General features: G+C 42.4%; 1 protein-coding gene across 1 annotated transcript in view; it reads right to left on the bottom strand.

Annotated features, from left to right (window-relative positions):
• The window catches only part of LOC108925075 (electrogenic sodium bicarbonate cotransporter 1-like), a 46,248-nt gene extending 45,746 nt beyond the window's left edge, over nucleotides 1-502 (bottom strand). The window contains exon 1 of the mRNA XM_018736801.2: nucleotides 140-502. Coding sequence (XP_018592317.1) covers nucleotides 140-159 — 20 coding nt within the window. The 5' untranslated portion in view covers nucleotides 160-502. The remainder of the gene's footprint in view (nucleotides 1-139) is intronic.
• Nucleotides 503-14,798: the final 14,296 nt, after the last annotated feature.

The following is a 14,798-nucleotide window of genomic DNA, read 5'->3' as shown; positions in this document are numbered from 1 at the left end:
GCAGGAGCGTATTATGTTACCTTCCTCACTTGTGACCAGGGCTGAGTATTTGAAAAACGTGCGCCAACGCACCAGCACAGCAAACCGGCGCTATATAAAACCACACAAAAAGGCATTGACACAACTTTTAAACACTTACTTGCTCTTGTCGACGCTCATGCTGTTTTGTTGTGTCTTCAAGCGCACGGTTTTTCCTCCTCGTGACAGACAAGTTGTGTTCCGAAATCCGTTTCGCACTGCCACTCAAACTTTTTACTAACTTAGTTAGTACAAAATATTCTCCGCTTCCGAACGAAAACCACAAATTATGAGGCACAACGGTTAGTTATACTAGTTTAAAAAGAGAAAAGCCTGACCTCGCAAGGGAATAACTTCTTGCTTGGTCTGTTCTAAAACCCTAAATTTTAAAAGGGTTTCCGGGCGAACGTGCCCGGCGCTGGCGATGCCGCTGAGCTTTGCGTGAGCAGTGTTACCCTCGCGCTCCGCCCGCGTGCTGCAGCGTGTCTGACACCCGCTCGCGCGCCAAGCCTCTCCTTTCCATATTTAAAGCACCGTCCCTCCGCAACGTCACCTAGAAAGGGGGAGGTAGAGTCTCCTCCGTCTCTGAGTTACGGGGTCTTTGCGTCTCTGGGACTCTGTCTCTGAGTTACTGACGGACGTGCGTGTTTCGGAGTGTGAGCTGGACTCCCTGTCTCACCGTAAGAGGTTCTGAGACCTCGGGTCACTCGGTGACTGACTCTCTCAGAGTCTCTGGCTCGAGACAATCATGTCAGTCTTTCAGTCACCGGGACTCCCTCCGTCTCCAAGTCTTTCTGAGGGGCTGGTCTCTAACTCGCCGAGTTTCTTGGTCTGCACCACTGAATTTCCCGGTGTTTCGGCCTTAGAGTCCCAGATAGAGTGTCTCACTCGGAACTCTTCGTCTCTGATTTTGAGTGTCCGATTCTCCGAGTATCGGTGGCTCGTTCCGCCTGTCTCATCGGGGAGTCTGAGGAGAAACCGTTCGGCCAGGTGCTGCAGTTAACTAACTGTCAGTGTGCACAAATCCAGATGTTCATACACACAATGAACGAGCAGGTCGTGCGCGGTGAAGACGAAGTTTGCCGCTGTAAATTATATACGTGGGCGCACGAAAGCGTGTCCCGAAGAGTCGAGTCTCGGACAGCCGGCGCCAACTCACGTAGGGCGATTCAGACCCGCTCAGATCACGGCACGCGCTGTAAGGCGGGAAACGTAGGGCGAAGCGGGTTTATATGAGTACAACATTGAGAAGGACACATGTTTAAAGTTACAGTGAAATATTACCGTAACAATACTGTACAAAAATATCCCCAATAATATTGATTTAAAAAGTAACTAATTATATGAACCGTTATTGCGGGTACTTTCTAACTGAGTCTTGTGTATGGGAATGTATTCATAATCTTTCTGCGTTGCTGTTTGTTTCTTTCTTGCTATGACCCAGTGAGTGTTACTGCTAATCAATTAAAAATATTATTTAAAAAAAAAAACAGTATTGTATTTTAGAATACTCAGTTTGTAAAGAAGTGGAAAATAAATTCGAAGTGGACGGCGATTGTGATTATTTTAAAAATAAATCGTTTAGGCACATGAAAGAAATAACTGGAATTATACGTCTTACATTAACAGAAAAACATTTCTTATGAAAACCACGAAACTGAAGGTAACTTTTTGATTTCGGTGTTTTGAATTATCGCGACACCTGCTGGATGACAATGGGAAAAAAGGCCAATAAATACCTTAAGAGGTGCTGTTGGAAATTACACACATTACATGTATGATCATTATATGTGATATGGTATCTGGTTGAATGCTGTGTGTATTATAATGAGGGCAGACAACGTGTCACAATTTTGCAAAAACGTTTACAAAATCAGTAAGATGAATTCCAAAAGGTTTATTTTGCTTTTTTCTCTGAAAAAAAAAAAAAAAAAATGCTTAGATTATATATGTAGGGGAGGGGAGTGCGGTGGTGCAGTGGGTTGGACCGGGTCCTGCTCTCCGGTAGGTCTGGGGTTCGAGTCCCGTTTGGGGTGCCTTGCACAGACGGGCGTCCCATCCTGGGTGCGTCCTCTCCCCCTCCAGCTGTGTTGCTGGGTTAGGCTCTGGCTCCCCGTGACCCTGTATGGAAGAAGCAGTTTCAGCTGGTGTGTGTGTATATATATATGTAGGTTTAAACTGAGCAGGAAAACAATAAATGTACAAGAGTGACACATTTGAAGAGAACCAACCAACCAATTTGAACAACTGCTTGTCCCAAGCAGGGTTGTGGGGTGTCAGAGCTTATCCCAGAAACACAGGGCTCAGGTCTGAAGGGGGAGAGGGCTGCACTGCTACACCCCCTGTTTCAATAGAAATGTAATAGAAAATCCAAGAATGTGTTTTTGATTTCCTTGAATTTATCCTGCCTTTAGGAGGTTGCCAGTTTGAATTCTACCTCTCGCTGTAGTGCTCTTGAACAAGGTACTTACCTTAAATTGCTCTGGTAGAAATTGCATAGCTGTATAGATGGATAATGCATTGTAAATAGTTTTGAAGAAATGCATAAACTAAATAAATATATGTAAGTAGTGATGAACTCAAGCTTCTTCCATTTTAAAATAAAATGTGTACTACACATGTATACTAAGCACTGACATGAAAATAATCACATTGTCATATCACACACACACACACACACACATTTTCAGAACCGCTTGTCCCATACGGGGTCACGGGGAACCGGAGCCTACCCGGCAACACAGGGCGTAAGGCCGGAGGGGGAGGGGACACACCCAGGACGGGACGCCAGTCTGTCGCAAGGCACCCCAAGCGGGACTTGACCCCCAGACCCACTGGAGAGCAGGACTGTGGACCAACCCACTGCGCCACCGCACCCCCTTTCATTGTCATATCACTGATTGTTCAAAGTAGCAGAACTAACTATATTCATCATGAGTTCATCTTTCATACATGTATGCATTTATTAATGAGTTTATTCATATTTGGGGGAAGCTCAGTTGCTGTTTGTTCAGATTTATCTATTGTGTGACATGAGAAACTAATTTGGAGCTGTTGAAAAGAGAGACTTTTTGAACTTATAATTACTGAATGTGTGCAGAGTGAAGACGAAATGGGAGATGCCCTGAGGGAATGGCCAGTAATGCAGGCATCAATTTTGTCACAAGTCTTCTCTATTTACCCTTAGCATAAAAAGGTTACATTTGTTGTTTTCTCAACCCTCGCTTCACTGTTTTCTGAGCAAAAGCAGTTGTATCAACTTCACCGTTGAGTGCATGTTTGTGTGTCCTCTTCAGCTTATTTAAGATTTCAAATGATGAAAATCTGAATATGAAATGTAAATTTCAGATAATATGGTCACTGTGCTGATACAGCACTATTTTATGGGTCGAAAGAAAAAAAATTAAAGCACTAAAACACACCTAACAAAGATAAGGAAAGGGTTGGTACTTCCACCATCAACAATAAATCTTGTTTCAAATCAAAACAAAGAACATTTTCAGGCCTCCGTTCGTGTGACTTGTGATATATGATTTAGTCTTAAGTCTTTAGTGTTTGTCTTGATAGGCAGAACCCTACATTAGTCGGGAACCAAAGGGACAATATCTGAAGGACAACTGAGAGTAAAGCGTAAACACGGGATTAAACTACGCTTGAGCCAGCAAGGACACTAGTGCCTTTATGACAGCAGTTCACTGACGTTTGAAGTGTCCCATTTACCTGCGACGCCAGGAGAGCTTCCTGATCACACATCTCTGATTGCGTTGCTCTAGTGTGGATGCTCTGTGCATACATTGTTCTCCCGAAGGGTATCCACCACTACTGATGACTGAAGAAGGAAGGAGATGGTACCTGACCCAAAAAACTACCTGATGCAGCAGTTCAGTTCCCCCCCCCCCCCCCCCCCATTTGCCTGTTTGTGCCTCAATGACTGTGAATGTCAATGCTAATGAGAATATTATACACCCACAAATATCTGTTATTGTATTGGCATAAAGGGTGCTGGAGGTTTCTGTGTAAGGCCTGTTAATCAGTGACTCTGTGGAAAAGTACAATGAAGAAGGGCCCTTTGTCTGAGCAGAAGCAGAGTCACAAGATGAGGAACCTATGGCACAGCAAGGCAGTGGATTGAATATGGAACCTGAGCTCAGTGACATCACAGCTAGGAGTGGAGACTTTACCTGGAGATTGCAATGGGCAATTCAGGGGCAGTCACCTGCAAATGAAAGTTAATGAGTAACAGAAATAGGCCATAAAAAATCAAATTGTCTGAAAGTGGCACAAAGCAAGTGCATGTTGAATGCAGCCATCCAAAGGAAATTACAAACTGCTGAAGAATATGTTAAAACTCTAAAGCCTATTATTGCACTTCTGGATGCCATACGCAGCAACTTTACAAACAAAAAGCCAGGTCGGCTTGGACAGGCCCGTTTTAGGGTTATCCTACCTTTTTATAAAGAGCTTCTTCTTATGATAGTGTTACTTCTTTGTTTACTGCCATTATGTTCACAGGCAAAATAATTGATAGTCTATTCATGTTTAACCAGTCCAATCACTTTCTTTCACTGATAATTTGTTGTTAAGAACATGATTGCAGTTTCAGTGTCAGTAATTATACACGCTTGACTTGATCGGTTGTGTAAGGAATAATGAGACTGTATTAATTCTGCCCTAAGGCTAGAATAACTGTCTTGACTACAATGATGTCTGTCACTGGGTATGGACTTTCAAAAGGGCAGCACAGGTGTAGTATTTCTGTTTCTATTTTATTTTTGTAGACAGATATGATTTCAGCATTCACCTTGCATATGAACATTGCTCTGAAATGTTGAGACATTTTTTGGAATCCAATGGACAGTTTGTGTTTCTCTCAGGGTTCTAACCCACCACCTCCTCCGTAGATCCCAAATCTCTATCTGTCCATCTGACTATTTTTGCAAGACTCTGACCTCTTTAATGTCCATCAAGCTCACCTTCATTTTATGAGAGATGACAGGATTCCTTCTGCTTTACCCTCAATCTGTGGAATTCCCTTCCCAAGGGATTCTCATACTCTAAATGCCTGTAAATCCAGGCTTAACATTAACATGTTTAGCGTTTCCTTCAAGTAACACATTTGTGTGCTTTTTCCCTTTCTAATTATATTATTTTTACTATTAATATTGCTTTATATTAATTTGCTGTCTTTTGTTGATGTCTTGTATTTTTTTTTATTATACTGGTCTTTATCATACATTTTTTATGATTATTGTACCCTGCAAATCTTTCTTCTTTCTGCAAAATACTTTGAAAAGCTTTGAGAAGCTTATTTTAAAAGTGCTATATTAAGTAATATGTTTATTATTATTTTTATTATTTATGTGTAGTACAAAGTATGGCATGTCCAACCTCATGATTCATAATCTTTGAAAACAGGAAAAGTTGACAAAGGCTGATGTCAAAAAACAAGTCCATCTGTAACCTCTGCTGCTAGATGGACAAATAGAAAAATGTGTGGTTTTTTTTTTTTTTTTTTTTTTGGTGCTTTCAGTTCTTTTTTCTGTAATTTCGAAGTTCTCCTTCTGAAGTATGAATCAGGAAGGCTAGCTGAGCATTTTCTGTTTCATACTACTGCCTCATAGAGTCAGTGCACGTACATTGCCTTTATTTCCCTGGGTTGTGCTCTACCAACCATACAGTGGCCCGTGTTGGATGAGTATTTTCCACAGGTGAAGTTTGCCCACATAATGGCAAAGTGAATGCTGTACTAGCATTAGTCACTGCCACAGTAACCTGTCTGTTATCCGTCAGAGTCTTTCACTGTGTGAAATGAAAAGTAAAACAGACTAATTTCAATGGTCAGCTTTTTTTTTGCAGAACCGGAAATGTCATTGCCTTTGAGCTGTACTTTGATAATTACTTAACCTCTAGTATCTGATTATTAAGGTTTCATGCGTTATGCTTTCCTGTGCTATTCAACTTACAAAAAAACACTTAAAACTAAGTTAATTTATATTATACAGTACATAAGGAAAGTAAATGATAAGTGAGATGTCAGAGATAGAGATCTTTATCACTCAAGGTCTTCGGAGAGAGATATAATGCAGGTACCAAAGTGATGTCGGCAAGATTTTTTCTTTCTCTGTAATCCAATGTAGTCACGGTTTAAGGTTTTTCCATTGCGTAACAACAAATGCATTTGGAACCTGTTTTGTACAGCCTCACCAGATCTGAGCTAAATGCCTTGTTCTGTGTACTTACAGATCAGCTTTTCCTTGTTGCTGTGACCCAAATTGTTCCACCACAAGATTCACCTAAACCCCTTAACAAATTCAAACCTAATTCTACTAGTCTTCTTTTCCAAAAAATGTACAAATGTAAAAATATGAACTTAATTTGACAATTTTTTATTTATCTGGAACCAAATATATACAGTATTAGAGTAGTATTTAAGGCTGTTTTCTGAAGGCCCCACGTTAGAATCCCACTCCTGCCGTTTTAAAATATTAATTTTTACAGATTTCAAGTTATAGTCTATTGTCACATGTACTTGACAAATACAGTAAAATCATCATCATCTGAATCCACTTGTCCCAGGCAAGGTCGAGGGGAGCCGGAGCCTAACCTGGGAACACAGGGTGCAAGGCCGAAGGAGGAGGATACACACCCAGTCCGGCACAAGGCACCTCAAGCAGGACTCGAACCCCAGACCCACCAGAGAGCAGGACCCGGTCAAACCCACTGCTCCACCACACCTCCATACAGTAAAATTCTTGTACTAAACTTCTCTATTCTTATTTGTTAATCAAGGTACTTACTTTACAATTGACATTAAGAATACCCAGCTATATAAATCAGTATCAGCATTCTACCCTGTCAACCACCAGATTCTATTCTCCTCTCTTAGTCAGCTTTGGATCAAAGGAGTGGCACTAAGATGGTTTGAGTCCTACCTATCTGACAGATCCTATCAAGTGGTATGACAGAACTCTTGTTCTTCTCCTCTGCCTCTCTCAACTGGTGTCCCGCAGGGCTCGGTAGTGGGTCTTCTTCTCTTCTCAATCTACACCTCCTCCCTCGGTCCCGTCATTGCCTCCAATGGATTCAACTATCACTGCTACGTTGATGATACCCAGCTCTTCCTTTCATTTCCACGTGGAGCATCAGACATTCCCGCACGCATCACTGCCTACCTATCAGACATTTCTGCATGGATGTCTGATAACCACCTACAACTCAACCTCTCCAAAAGAGAGATCCTACACCTCCCAGCTGACCTGTCTTCCTGTCATGATCTGTCGATCAAACTGGACAACTCACTCATTTTGTCTATCTCCTCAACTAAGAGTCTGGGAGTGATGATTGACTCAAGTCTTTCTTTCTCTCAGCACATTGAAGCCGCAACCCGGACCTGCAGATATATCCTGCACAATAACCGCAGGATCCGTTCTTACCTCACAACAGACTCTGCCCAACTATTTGTCGAGGCCATGGAGACATCCCGTCTGGACTACTGCAACTTTCTCCTGTGTGGCCTTCCCGCTACTGCCATCAAACCTCTAGAGCTGATACAGAATGCTGCTGCGCTAGTTGTGCTTGACTTTCCAAAGGGTTCCCATGTATCTCCTCTACTCGTTTCTCTGCACTGGCTTCCTATAGCTGCCCGGATCAAGTTTAAGACCGTGGTTATTGTCTACAAATGCATCCCCCCTCCACAAATGTGTCCCCTCTCCCTCCAGCCTCGTGCCCTGTGTTGCCAGGTTAGGCTCTGGTTTGCTGTGACCCCACTTGGGACAGGTGGTTTCAGACTGTGTGTGTGTGTGTATGTTGCCTTGGAGTCTGCTAAATGAATAAATGTAAATGGGTGAATAATTGTAAAATGTGTAGTCTGATATTTTGAGCTCTCAGAGCTTTAGAGAAGCAAAGAGTCTAAGATTGTAGGTATTATTGTTAAAATTGAAAAATAATAAGATGCACTGTATACACCAGAGGGGGGTGCGGTGGTGCAGTGGGTTGGACCACAGTCCTGCTCTCCGGTGGGTCTGGGGTTCAAGTCCCGCTTGGGGTGCCTTGTGACGGACTGGCGTCCCGTCCTGGGTGTGTCCCCTCCCCCTCCGGCCTTACGCCCTGTGTTACCGGGTTGGCTCCGGTTCCCCGTGACCCCGTATGGGACAAGCGGTTCTGAAAATGTGTGTGTGTGTGTGTGTATACACCAGGACAACATACTGCTTGTAATTGCAAATTATAAATCCTCTGCATTAACCCGGAAGGTGAAAAGTAAACCACCATCACTATACATTCACTTAGGTCTTCACCATATATACACTTAAGAAAAAAGGGGGTAAAGTAAATGGATCATTCCACTCAGCAGACATTCTGCACAGCATTTGATCTTAACTCTACAGATTGTTTAGTGGTTCAGTTGTTCTGGACATGATGAGCAGATGCTACCACCTTGTGGCCAATTTGATCTCACACTTGCCTTTATTCATTTTTATTGAGCTGATGATTTTGTGACAGGTCATTTACAGTACATCTACTTAATAACCAGACATGGTAAGTAAGCAAATAAGTAAATTAAGGAATGAATAAAATACACCAAAAATACAGAACTTTGTGAAAATTAAACAGAACACCTAAGCAAATTCATCCTACAGATGTACAATGCACAGTGGAAATGTCCAGTAACCCCTCAAACATCAGACAGTAGAATTAATATGATGATGTGAAATACACCCAGGCTGGGAATAGAATCAGAAAACAGACAAACTAGATAACATCTAAACTTTCTTTCATTACATATAACTTACGATGCAGCTGGATGCATCATCCCAGATGCGACCTGAAGTCACTGGGTGTTTTGGATCAGTCAACAGTATCTATCACTCAAGCAACCCAGGCATGTTGATCAGACTCCAGCCTGCATCCTACAAATTCAGCTATGGAGTAATATTACCAGGAACATGATTAATGAGTGATTAAGTCATGATTATGATTAATAGAACATGATTAATGAGTGATTAAGTCCAATTAGATTTGTCCTTACTGCAGTAACAAGGTAATTCCACCTCTGTTCGGGGCAAAGCAGGAACATGTCAAATAACTTCTTTGCTGCTCTTTCAGCACTGGTCTGGCCAAGAGAACTGGGGATGCGAGGCTCTGCAGTCTCTGAGGATCTAATGCTGATCTTCACTCTAAAGCCTATGCAGACATAAACCTCATTCTTGTGTTCTTGTCTGCTTTTACTGCTGATAATGTTGTCACACAAAAACCCAATCATAATTATAGGCATTATTACCTCAAGAAGCATTTGTCAAAGGGGGCCACCAAATCATGAATCAATAACACCCTAAATTCACCATTCTGATTAAAAGATTTGATTGCAAGCATTTTTTTATTTTGATTGTAATTTTTATTGTTCAAAGTTGCTTTCAAGTTAACTGAGCTTATTTAACCTTAGAGGTTGTCAGTTAAAGAACTGGACATTTATTTACAGAGTCTTTGCATAATGTCCTGCACTGGCATCTTTAATTTAAGAACTCCTTTTAATAGTCAATCCTGGTGTTCTGATCGCAGTTACACTAGAGGAAATACCCGCCCATTCTCACAATCCACTTTGCCAGTACTGGGTCACGGTGTACTGGAGCTGATCCCATGAATCACGGAGCACATGGGTGGCACGCCCTGGGCAGATTTCCAATAAATGACATCAATCATGTATGCCAACCGAAGAAAAAAAATCTTCATTAATGAGTCATAGACAGCAGTTATTTTCCCACACAGTGCACAGTAGAAGTATTACAGTAATAAAAGTTGCAGCCCTTTGAGAATTTAATTGAGACAATATGAAATTTTTAAAAATATAGTCATTATTCCTGCTTCCTGATGAGCAACACCAGTTAAATAGAATTACTTAATATTTCCATATTATTAACATATATTCCACATTATTTCTAATATTTCCATTAAAGTTCAATCCAACTATCCATCCATTAACAATAATTACTATTGCAGTCCTGGCTTGTGGTGGTTCAGAGCCTATCCTGGAAGCATAATGTGTGGAGCAGGGAAAGCTGGATGGGACCATAAATGCTGCCATCCTGCAGATGATACATATTTTGCAAAATTTCTCATGTAATTACTTATTGAATGGTGGCAAATAAATTATGAGTGTAAGTCTGCACTACTTAAATCAAATGAGTTTCTTTGTTTAAAAAAAAAAAAAAATAGTTAAGGTGGGGCAGCTCTGGGGTTTGAGTCCTGCTTGGAGTGCCTTGCAATGGACTGGCGTCCCATCCAGGGTGTGTGTGTGTGTCCCAGCCTTGCACCCTGTGTTGCTGGGTTAGGCTCCGGTTCACCGCGAATCCGCTTGGGACAAGTAGTTGTATACATTGTGTGTATGTGTAGCTAAGGTGGAGGAGTAGCTGTAAATGGTGTAATTTGTGCATGCAGTGGAAAAACATACAGAATTTATCAGGGTGTACAGAGATTAACCGGAATTCTTTTAGCTAGAGGACACAACTTAATAAAAAAACAAAAAGGTGTTTTACCTTTATTATAACAGATTCTTACTGCATTCACCACTAAATGATATGCAGTTATAAAAGGATATTTGAAACTACATCAGAAAATTATAAGTAATCGGCTGCAAACTGTCTACAGTCTGGAGCTGTGTACTCATCTGCTGCCATGTAAATTATTATGAAAATTGATCATAGTATATTGTAAACACAGCTTCTGTGGCAACATTCATAGCACAGGAAAAAGGACACCTCAAGAGCTTTATATATTTTACTGTTAGGGTTTAAGCAATCTGGATGGATGGATGGATGGATGGATAGGACTGAGCTGTTGTGGCCAAGGTACAAAAACTTTGAAACACATATGTGTGTTTTCACTATATATTCAGTCTCAAGTGTCATAATGAAACTAAAAATGACCAAGATTTAAATCAATTTATATGAATTTCTTTTTAGAAAGATTTGAAGCTCTTCTGTCATACCATAAATATTAACTTTAATTTATCTAAAGCAACTTATATACATATTTGACTATTTATAGTCACCCATCAATCCATTTTCATTAACTACTTGCCCTGGTCAGGATCCAGAGTCTATTCTCAGATTACTGGGAGGGGGTACCAAGGGTGGGGTAGTGAAACACACCATGGGCAGTTTAGCCTCACCAAATCACCTGAACCACATGTCTTCGGATTGCGGTAGGACACCAGAGCACCCAGAACAAACCTGTACAGACACGGACAAAACATGCAAACTCCACAGAGACTTGAGCCGGATTCAAACCTACACCGGAACAGCTTGGGTGCTATTAATAACCATTTTTATTTAGCTGATCCCTTTTATCCAGCATAATTTGCAGTGCTGAGCGTATATGACAAGATATTTACAACTCTTTACCCATTTATGTGACAGTGTATTTTTATGGTATCAGTTCAGGGTAAGGAGCTTGGTCAAGGGTATTATAGTCGGTGGAAAGGGTCACTACCAGGACCCACAGTTTGCAGGGCAACAGCGCTTTAGGAATAATCAACAGATTCCATTTCTGCCTCCCACTGTAGCAGATGGGATTCCAGTGGCATGTTCCCACACCCCATAGAAGGAGCACTGATACTGTATGTATGTTCATGCTACAGAAATAGAAGCAGAAACTCCTGAGTGCTACTCATAATGGTGGCAGCTCTGCATAGTCGCTGCACGCTAACGCGCCAGCTGCTCTGAGGAGAGGGGAGTGCCATACACACACTCCTCTTCTCCCCTAAACTGTGAACATTCCATCCCAAATTCTTAATAACTGGGTTTCACCTCAGCCCTGAAAGCAGACCTAGAAACGTAGCCCTTCCTTGGCTACAACTCAAGGAATTCTATTTACATTAGCTTAGCTTCTTAGCCCAGAGGGCCTGGTTGCTTTCTTTATTACATTTCTGCCATAGGCATCTTTTTTTGTGCCATCTTTGACTACATTTCATCATCTGACCTCCTCTGTGGTTCACCTTCTAAACCACCTGAGGTGCATTATGAAAATGAATTATACCGAAACCGTTAGCGCTGGCCAGTGATGAACCAGGCACGGTGCGACACACCGTGACGACATCAGAAATGTACGAGGGCACAGCGTATACCGCATTGAAGCGGTCGAGTGGGTAAACGTGCAGGTGGGAGGCCAGGGTGCGGAGGAGGAGGAGTGCTGGCCTAAGGCTCAGCTGTCAGAGGCTGTGCCATCTGCCGCCCTCCCGTGCCGTGTCTAATCCGATTGTGTCAAGGCCTGGCCGCTGCTGTCATCGATCTACCCAGCAGATGGTGCCGAGACTCGCCGTGCAGTTTAGGAGCAGCAACCCCAAACCCCTTCCACTCCCTCCCCAGGACTGCGCACTCCCTGCTCGCTGTGAACAATCCAAGGAACCTGTGGCACTCTGTTAACCCTCTGTAGGCCTATTATTGATTTATTTAGGATTTTAGCATCATCTAAAGGGACTTAGTGTTATCCTACAACCGTATGCTGTGAACCATTTTTAGAGCTGCACAATATCTGAAGTAATCTGGGTTGTGTGTATTGTTTCCAGGTTCAAACCTGTAGCATCCTCCAGTGTCATCCAGCGTTCTGCAGATCCATGTGTCACACACTGGCCGTGATAGTAGGCCATACACGTGACACAAAAATGTACGTGACTGAAAATAACCTCTGTGCTGAATCTATGCTGATGTTTAAATGGACAGGAGTTCACACACACAGTCTGAAACCACTTGTCCCGAGTCGCGGGGAGCCAGAGCCTAACCCGGCAACATAGGGCACAGGGCTGGAAGGGGAGGGGACACACCAAGGACAAGTTGCCAGTCCATCGCAAGGTACCCCAAGCAGGACTCGAACCCCAGACCTACAGGAGAGCAGACCCCAGCCAAACCTGCTGCGCCACTGTACCCCCAACAGAAGTTCAATACAGCTTAATTAGAGCAATAAAAATTAAAAAATGTACATGGTGACAAACTGAAGTAGGTGAAAGAGTGGATGCAAGGCTGCAAGGGGTCATCTTGCTGTAGATGAAACACACGAAAATCTAAAAGTCAGCGGCATTCATGGTTCAAGGTGTGGCTGGTAAACCTTTCCATTTCTGTAATTAGCCTGGGGATGGAAGTAGTTGAGGTAACTAGTCTATATTCAGCTTGCACTTTTGACACAGAATCTCAGCATCGTCATTAATCTCCTGGGCCAGGTGTTCATTGAGATTTCCCAGAGCAGTGTAGCTGAGGGTGGTGCATCTAACAAACCAGTCAGTCACCTGTGTTGCTATTATGTAGTTGCTAAGCTACTGGTTTCATACAAAGCAACCTGCAATTTAATCTATGAAACAATTAAGTGTTGTGCACCAGGGCACCACTCTGGAGCCCCTGCTGGGGTCTGAACCGGCACACTACCCTTAACCACTTTATGTTGTGTTGACCTCAGAGAGCTGCTTTCCCCTGCTGTCCTAATGCCACTTATTTGCCACTTCTCCGAAAAGATGCATACCGAACTTAAGAGTTTTACTTAAACGATTAGGTTAACCTTTTTTAACATTCAACGTTTGCATGTTCTCCCCATTAATAAATGAATGAATTTTTTCATCTCACTCCCTCCTCTATTTTATTACGCTTGTGAAGGTTGCCTTTTCCCTTTACAGCAAAACTGGGACAGTACAGTCACTGCCCTCTAAGGACACAAGCTGTCCTCATGTGGATCTTTCCTCCAGGAGCAAAATGACAGTAGCAGTCACGGGTTTGACCTCACAAGGCCAGAGACGGCAGCAAACATTAATTGGCATAGACATTCCAAGAAATAAAAGTTTCAGGATGTGACTTGAATCTTGAATGAAGACATTCCTTAATTAACAAGTCAAGTACTCATGCAACAGCTGCTTCCATTATTTACCTGTACACATACATCAACTAAAATATCTATCATGGCATCCATACAGACATCAGCTGAGAGAGTTAAAATCATTCATGGTAAGTCACTGTGTAAATATTATCAATGTCACATTCCACAAGTTATATTTTGAAAGCAAAATTAGGTAACATAGTCAAGAGCAACGACAAGCAGACACTCATCTAGGTCTCAGACCCTTCAAAGCACATTTGTTGAGCTGGTTCTTTAACCACTGCACCGCGTGCTGCCCCACTGTTCATTTTTCAGTTCCAGAAGTGCAAGCTATCTGACAGAGAAGGCAAAATTCCCTCACAGGCCAATTAAGGTCAAAATCTGAGTCACAACAAGCCTCACAGGGAGGCCATAACCCTTAGGTCAGAGCTGAACGGTCAGCCACCTTCTTGAAATATGATCCTATGGTATTATGAGTGAGCCTTTTCCAGCATTGAAGCGGATGCTGCCTGTTGTACTTAGAGCTGGGATCATGGTCCCTGGGGGCAAAAAGTCTTGAAAGAACTGCAGCTGCTCCCAGAGCATGCCGAGGGCGCGGAAGGAAAGCTTTGGGTGGACGCAAGTGTCAGAAAGCAAAGATACTGGGCCCATCAGAGGCATGTAACAGGTGTCACATGCCTAACAGAGCTATCCAGGGGCAAAAGACTTATCTTTCTTGCTGCTGTCTTCACCTCTCAAATTAAGGGGCAAACTTTTGAGTTATTGTGGAATTTATCGAAAACTCCACTGGCAGAAAGTCAAATTGCTTAAATATCATTGTTAAATAATTCATGCATTTTTAACTAGAAATGAACTTATAACAGCATGGTAACTGCAGGAGGTGTTAGGGCACCGCATTTAAAGTTTCTAACAGGACTCAAGCTTCTTGG

The sequence above is a fragment of the Scleropages formosus genome, chromosome 6 (assembly GCF_900964775.1).
Source record: "Scleropages formosus chromosome 6, fSclFor1.1, whole genome shotgun sequence".
NCBI lineage: Eukaryota > Metazoa > Chordata > Actinopteri > Osteoglossiformes > Osteoglossidae > Scleropages > Scleropages formosus.
This window is presented reverse-complemented; position numbering and strand designations above follow the sequence as displayed.